Source organism: Phalaenopsis equestris, unplaced genomic scaffold (assembly GCF_001263595.1).
Source record: "Phalaenopsis equestris unplaced genomic scaffold, ASM126359v1 Scaffold198091, whole genome shotgun sequence".
NCBI lineage: Eukaryota > Viridiplantae > Streptophyta > Magnoliopsida > Asparagales > Orchidaceae > Phalaenopsis > Phalaenopsis equestris.
In genome coordinates this window covers 16,994-24,664 of record NW_018218029.1, presented here as the reverse complement: position 1 = coordinate 24,664, position 7,671 = coordinate 16,994, and the positions used below count along the sequence as shown (strand labels likewise).

Below are 7,671 nucleotides of genomic sequence, written 5' to 3'. Positions count from 1 at the left end.
CACCAAAGTCTCCTGCCGATCCATGTGCCGCCCGTACATTCCTTAGACATATCTCTCAAAATCCCTCACTAATCTCTCAAAAAAAAGTGGAAATCTACACCTCCATACTCACACGCTGGGCTTAACTTTTTAAAGAGATACAAAAAACACCTCTTTTCTCCAAGAAATACATCTCTTCATCCAAAAGACACCCTTTCACTCCAAGAGACACATCCCTTCATCAAAAAGCCTTCATAAGTGTCTAGATTCATTTAACCACTCCATGGGGTGTGCAAGTTCTCAAGAAGCTTCCAGAACATCCCAGAACGACTCAGAATCACCCAAAACCCGTCCGAAAATCGTCTCAGGAGCTATAACACTCAGAATCGACGCTATAACGCCTGTTTTTAGCCTTGTCTGGCGCTATGACACCATTCTGGGTTGTACACTAGAGGTTCAAATGTCACAATCTTATCACCTCCTTCAATATTTCTCCTCTGCGAACACTTGATAATATTGAGTTTTTTTGGCATGATGGTTTTGAAGATTTTGGGTTGGTGAAAGGGATGGGGGATGATTGCTTTAATATTAATTATTGAATTAAATTAATAATTAGTGTTCATTAATTAGTAAGATATTAAGCTAATTAAATTGATGTTTTCTCTGAATTATTTTAATTGAATAATTATTCATACATTTATTTAAAGTTCTAAGTTCTTAATGAATAAACTATCTCTTTAATTAAATTTAATTATTACTTATTTTAGTAAATTACTAATTAAAGCTTGATCAATGAATATTCTAATATTAGTTACTGACTTATTAGGGTAATGATAATATAATTGTGGCCTAATTACTTGTATAAATAAATAAATAAATAATAATTATGTTGTTGTTGATTAATTGATGATTAAATATACTTGATTATAATATTATATTATGCTAACTTTAATTAAATTATATTAGTTAATAAATAATTATTTATTAATTAATAAGTAATTATTCTAAAAAATTCTAGTGATCAATTAATTAATCAAAATAGTTTAATTAACAACATATATAATTAAATTTAATTAATTTTTTTATTAAGTTAAATAAACATGTTTATAATCTAAAAAAATATTATAAAAAATAGTTTTAAAAGATTTAAGAGAATTTAATTATTTTTAAATAATTTTTGTGATTCGTGAATTCCCACTCAATCTAACTTTGCAGTGCTTAAGTCTGAAACCAAAATTTATTCAATTTCAACCAAAGTAAATACAAATATTTGATACAATTTAATTCTTTTGATAAAATCAATTAAAATTTTTTATGTATAGCACATAAATTTATATATTTATATATTCAACACAAAAAAAATTTGATATTTTTATATTTACAATATTTTGTTATGACAAAATTATTCGTCAAAAATATATATTTTATTTTTAACTAATAGTGCACACTGGAAGTGTCATTTCTACCAACATCTCTGAACCCGCGCAGATCAGTCAACCACATCCGCTCTGAATGGCAGAGAACGCCTTCGTCCTCATCAACCGTCCCTCCTTGAAGATTCCGACTCAGCAGACACCAGCACAGATTCGCCATTTCGCCTCCTGCTCTTTCCCCGAGATACGGAGAAGGGCTCCCCGAACCGTATCCGCCACGGACAGACCCACAACTCCGTCGCGCGTCGATATCATCTCCACCTCCGGTACTGCAGCCCCCCTTCCCCTTACTTAATGAGCTATGGATCTCTCTTCGCTTCACGTCTTCTTTTTGTTTGTGTTATTGACTGGGGTGGCTTTGATGCCTTCAGTAGTTTGCTCTGATGGAAGTGTGGTCTTCCGGTTTGGAGATGCCGCGAAGGTTACAAGGAGGGTGTTGGTGGAGGAGAGGGAGCCGAAGGGGTTTTCTAGTGGTGGAATGTTAGACGAAAGGGAAGAAAATTCTGGACTTCAGTGGGGGAGCAACGAATCTTGCCCTGCTGATGATGATGGGGGCACCGTTGACGATAAGTTCAGGACAAGTTCAGTCGGAATTTGTACGTCAATAGAACATGAGGTCAGCGACTTATTAGGGACGCGATTTTCAGATGGTTGGGAGATGTCAGAAGGAACTTGGTTGGATCCAAGAGAGCCTGTCCTAGAAGAGGGCATTTCTGATTTACTGGATCGTGCGATGGTATCCGAGGCCTCTGATTTTGAAGATAGTTTGGTGGCTGCGGAATCCATTATAACTTCTCAATTTGGCGGAGACATCAATCTTGGTTCGGCGGAATTGGAAATGCAGCAGCCCGACGAAGTTGAGAAGGAGATTACGGTGTTATCTTTACTTTCTGATGAAAATTTGGAGGATGTTGAAGAGAGAGGGACTTGTGCTGAAAGGGAGCAGATTAGGTGCTCAAGTAATGGACTCCCCCTTGCTTCAGGTCCTGTATCACATGAAGAAGATGAAAGTCACCAAATGAGAGAAATTGTGAGTGCAGAAGGATCAATGGATGATTCCCTTCGAACTACTGAACGTATTCTGGTAAATAGCAGCGCTCTGAAGGAATGCAATTCGTTCGAATGCGTTTCAGATTCGAGCTCTCAGGCTAGTTCCGATGACATATACAAAGAAAGCTTCATGGCCCCATCATCTGATGTGCATTTTGTTGTCAGCATCTTTCGATTATAGCTGTATTTTTTTGCTTGTTCTTAATTTTCTGTGCGTAAGGCTGAATTCTCCCAGGTAGATTTCTTTGGTTTGTGTGCCTAGGTTTCTTTTACTCAATAATTTTTTCTGATGCTCCTACGCAATAGCAACATATAAGAGTGGTGTGTGAGTTGATTATTGTGGTGTTTGCGTGAAGGTTTTCTTAATCAGTATTCAAATCGTTTGAAGGATTCAACAATGTCATCTAAAAGCATGCATAGCTCATTTTGGACCTGATATGTATGAGAAGCAACCTTTTGTATGCTATGATAGCTGGTCTTATTTAATAAATGTTAATCCTTTACTGATCCTCTTAAAAGAATCATTTTTATCACCATATTTTTTTTCATAATGTCAGATTGATTAATGTTCAGGTTTTTACCTTAGTCACTAGAGCTAAGAAGATTGACTTGTGAAGTTTAATAAATGCTAAATGGATAATCTAATATTAATTTAATTCTTCACAATTCTATGTTGTCTAATTTATAGGCTTTTTCCAGAAGCTACATGAGCTGAAACACGTGCATGTTCTTAGGTTTTTAATCTTTGTGCCAGAGAAAGATCAACATATAAGCTTTCCCTTTGCATAGGAACTAGCCATATAGTGAGACTCAGGCAAATAAAAAACTAGGGTGTCAAAATATCTTATTTGAGTATTGACTCTTAGTAGCGTTCATCATATATACAATGTGCTGTTTATTTGCTTTCTGCTATTGCATTTGATGCAAGATTGTTTGAAAATATTCAACTATTTGAATGTTTAATCTTGTTAGAGTTTCTTTCATTGACCATATTGAAATATTGAAAGAAAATACTATTTGCCCCTTTTTAGTTCAATCTTCATTAGTAGCAAGTTTCAGAACTTTGCCTGAAATCTTTAAATCTTTTGATTACTTATTACTAATTGCTACTAGATCCCCCCTTGTGGTTCAAAAATTTATGTTTTTCAAAATTTTATGCATTTTGATAGGCATGCTTTTTCCTGACCTATAAGTTTTTCAAAATTACATCCAGCAGTAACGTTGTATAGTTTATGTGCAGTTGCGAAGCAAACAAATATGTTTTGCAATTTTTAACGTGATAGAATCTGCCTAGAAAGTTGCTTTCTTGAAAATAGGAAGTTGCTATCAGTAATACTGTAGTTTCTAGGTCCTATTTGAAATTTAATCATCTGATAGAAGCTTGAAATTTTTTGATGTTCCTTCTAATCTGCTTTTTAGGTATTGAAAACTGAAGAAACCATACAAATCAATGAGGCTGCTGAGTTTGCTGAAGAGGACCAATATTTTACAATAAAATCACGGTAATTGCAATTTTTATGACTAAAATGATATATTAAATATACTTCATATTGATTAGTACCAGCATTTCCTTTAAATTATTTATTGACAAGCTAATGATGCTCCATGGTAGCCTCAAGCTTTTCTTATTTCTCAGTAATATGGTTTTGGGTTCATGAAATTATATTGTTATTCCTGTTATGATCAACTTCCATATATGGTTTTGGGTTACGCTTTTCATTTTGTTATAATTGTATTTATTGGTGCTTAAACTTCTATTATTTGAAGGAGAAACACAGATGCAAATTAATATTGTAATAGTTTTATTGTTAAATAGAGCATGTTGTATTGACAAACATTTAAAGCGAACTGAATGTTTTATAGCCCTATGAGATGGAGGTTTATAATTGTGTTTGTGCTCATATTTTTTGCTTTAAAGTCCCATCTTTAATTTAATTACATTTGTTAAAATGGGAAGCTTTTTTTTTGGCTCATATTTTTTGCTTTAAAGTCCCATCTTTAATTCAATTACATTTGTTAAAATGGGAAGCTTTTTTTTTGATTTGTTTCTAAAATATTTTACTATCAAATTATGGTTCAAGAAAATTTTTCGTGCATAGCAACTTCAAGAAATCTTTCCAAGTTAAGTAGAAATAGAGAAGTTTTTTTTTTCTTTTTTTTTTCAATTTATGAATGAAATGCATGTGGGTTTTGAAAGGGCCTTATGTTTGTAGTTTAGAGTAAAGTTAGTGGATAGTAAAGCCTGCAAATTTTAATATAAATTTGAAAGAATCAATGGAAGACAGACTAAAAATTTATCATATAGATTTCCTCTTTCTGATATGAGGACTAAATTGGGTTTATTTATTTAAGAGTATACATTTACTATAGATATAAGTGTCCATGATTAATTAAGGTGTGGTACTTGAAAATACTCTCAGCTTTAAGCTTGTTAAGCTTATGTTCTTGATTCATCATAAGTGATCTAGACAACAATTCTAACATGTGCGGGTTTAAATTCATATGGATTAGCTAAGTGAGAGGTGCCAATCTGGGGTAAACTAGCAAAGTGGACATGAATTTTCTTGTAGTGGCTGAGAGTTTGGTGCCCTTTTTAAAAAAGTCCGAGTGATAATTGATTGTGCAATGGGGTCTTACCATCTATTGAGAGAAATAGCAAAAAAATATTGAGGGACTTGTAACTTCTTAAAAGATGTTATTGAAGGTGTGGGCTTTACGACTCAAGTGGGGTTGCCTAGAGTAAGGGCGAGCACCTTTACATAAGCCATGACAAAACGAACCGAAGGAATGGATCTATGAACAAACTTATATTTCCTTTAACAGTCAATGGAAAATTGCCTCAAATGAACTCACACTTCCTAAAAAATGGTACAAGTCTTGATCATACGAGAGATCAGGGCTTATGACTCCACAATAACTAGAAAGAGTTAGCTAGGTAAAGATTTATAACACCATTTGTGGGGAATGCTCTGCTTAGTTTAATGCAAGTAATGTGGATATATGAAACTTTTCTTCTTCTCTCGAGAAGTTGCCCATGAAAGGATTTACAACCCAGTCATGATGGGCATCAAGAAGTTTGAAGACAAGTTTTGTATTCTTTGAACGGGGAATCCCACTAAATTATACCTACACTAGTTTTAAAGCTTTATCCTTTAAGTCTTCATATAGTGCAAGATAGGTTGATTGATGGTTAGTAATACAAAACTTGGCACATGTTCCTTGATTTTTTTATCTACTCATTTGGGTTATAAATTGAAGTAGTATTCATTTCATGATTTTGTAGAAAAATATTTTATTTATTTATTTTATTGTGTAGAAAAATGGTTGACTGCCCCATAGATTCAAAAGGGGCTTATTCCTCACTAAATTTTACTTACGCTAGCTTTAAAGCTTTATCCTTTAAGTCTTAATATAGTACAAGATAGGTTGATCGATGGTAAGTAATACCAAACTGGGCATATGCCCCTCAATTTCTTGTTCTACTCATTTGGGTTATAAATTGATGTAGTATTCATTTTATGATTTTTTAGAAAAATGTTTTATTTATTTATTTTATTTTGTAGAAAAATGGTTGAGTTCCCTATAGGTTCAAAACGGTTTATTCCCCATTGAATTGTACCTATGCTAGTTTTAAAGCTTTATCCTTTAAGTCTTAATATAGTACAAGATAGGCTGATCGATGGTGAGTAATACCAAACTTAGCACATGTCCTTCGATTTCTTGATCTACTCATTTGGGTTATAAGTTGAAGTAGTATTCATTTTATGATTTTGTAGAAAAATGTTTTATTTATTTATTTTATTTTGTAGAAAAATGGTTGAGTGCCCTATAGATTCAAAAGGGCTTTATTTAAGTTTTGATTTTAGAAGGGTTTCTCAATGGGTCTATTTGAATGTCTATAATTTTATGGAGCATCATAGGCAACTATAAGAAAAAGTAGTAACATTTCATTTATTTATAGGACAAGTGTAAGGGCATGCCATGAAGCAGAGGGAGGGAAACTCCTTAATATTTTAGATCCTTACACACTTTGACTTCTAATCTCACACTCATTAGTCTTTACCCATGTCATATCATTGTACAGTATGAGAAAATCTTAGAAATGATTATTATATGAATAAAATGAGGACCATTTTATTGATCAATTAATACAAAATTATCACAAAAATTTAAATAAATCCTTAAATGCATATACAAGAAACATGGTAATACACACATATCTCAAAAAAATTCGATGTAAAATGAGGCGTTCACATGTTTGCAAGTGTGTATTTTTGTGTACATAGTAGATGGTTGCAACTTTATGGGCTATATGATTTATATTAATCCAAAAAATAGATTTAAGTTTATAGTTAGAATGTCTTAAGTGATTAAAATCAGTAGTTGGTATGAATGCATACAAACCAGTGCTCAAATAAGAGCAAATCTAGCGCTTCACACATTATGGTGAGGCTAAAGAGAAGGGGATCCTTTGGGGATGAGGTGAATTTTCTTGAGTTAAATTCAAGATATAGTTAACAGGGAACCATTTGCTATAGTATGGCTCGAAGCCATGAGGTGGATAGTTCCATCAAGAGGAAATAGCACTTTTCCGAAGTTTGGAATGAATTCCACTAGGTATGTTGCTGCTTCTCATCAATAAAATTTTGAGGCCATTAAAGCATTATGGTTAGGACTTATCAAGGGTAATTGGTTGACAATGAGCTTGTTGAATTGAGATAAAATATATGGTGATCTACTAGGGAATGAGGTAATGTTTGAATTGAGATAAAATATATGGTGATCTACTAGGGAATGAGGTAATGTATGTATAATTGAGATCTAGTGAAAATTGAATTGTGATGATTTAGACCTAATTGGGACAACCATACCAGAGAGAAAAATGCTAAGAACTTAAGAGTAGAAGGATTTTAAAGTTGCAAGTCACTGACATGTTTATATGTACTCAAATGGCCAGAAGAACGAATATGAAGATTTCGTAAGCATTGAAAGGAATGTTATGATATGGTATGTTAAGCTTGACTCGTGAAGAGGCAGAGAGTCTACAATTTCTTTCAACAGTTGTTCTACTAGAAAATTTTGGTTTTTTTTTAACCTAAATCAAGCTTGATCGTTGGGAAACTAGAATAGAAATACAAAATATGTGATCTACTAATTCAATTTCTCCCCTAAAGGTTTTTGTCGTACACCTAATTCACATGATAGATGA

At 33.1% G+C, this 7,671-nt stretch overlaps 1 protein-coding gene across 4 annotated transcripts; it reads left to right on the top strand.

Annotated features, from left to right (window-relative positions):
- Window positions 1–1,440: 1,440 nt before the first annotated feature.
- On the top strand, window positions 1,441–3,964 carry LOC110035552 (probable protein phosphatase 2C BIPP2C1; the record flags this gene model as incomplete). 4 transcript variants are annotated; one of them, XM_020739797.1, is given in 3 exon segments in its annotated part: window positions 1,441–1,678; window positions 1,787–2,622; window positions 3,882–3,964. In XM_020739797.1, coding segments are annotated over 3 exon segments (1,106 nt in total), but the record flags the coding sequence as incomplete, so codon positions are not given.
- Between the last annotated feature and the right edge of the window lie 3,707 nt (window positions 3,965–7,671).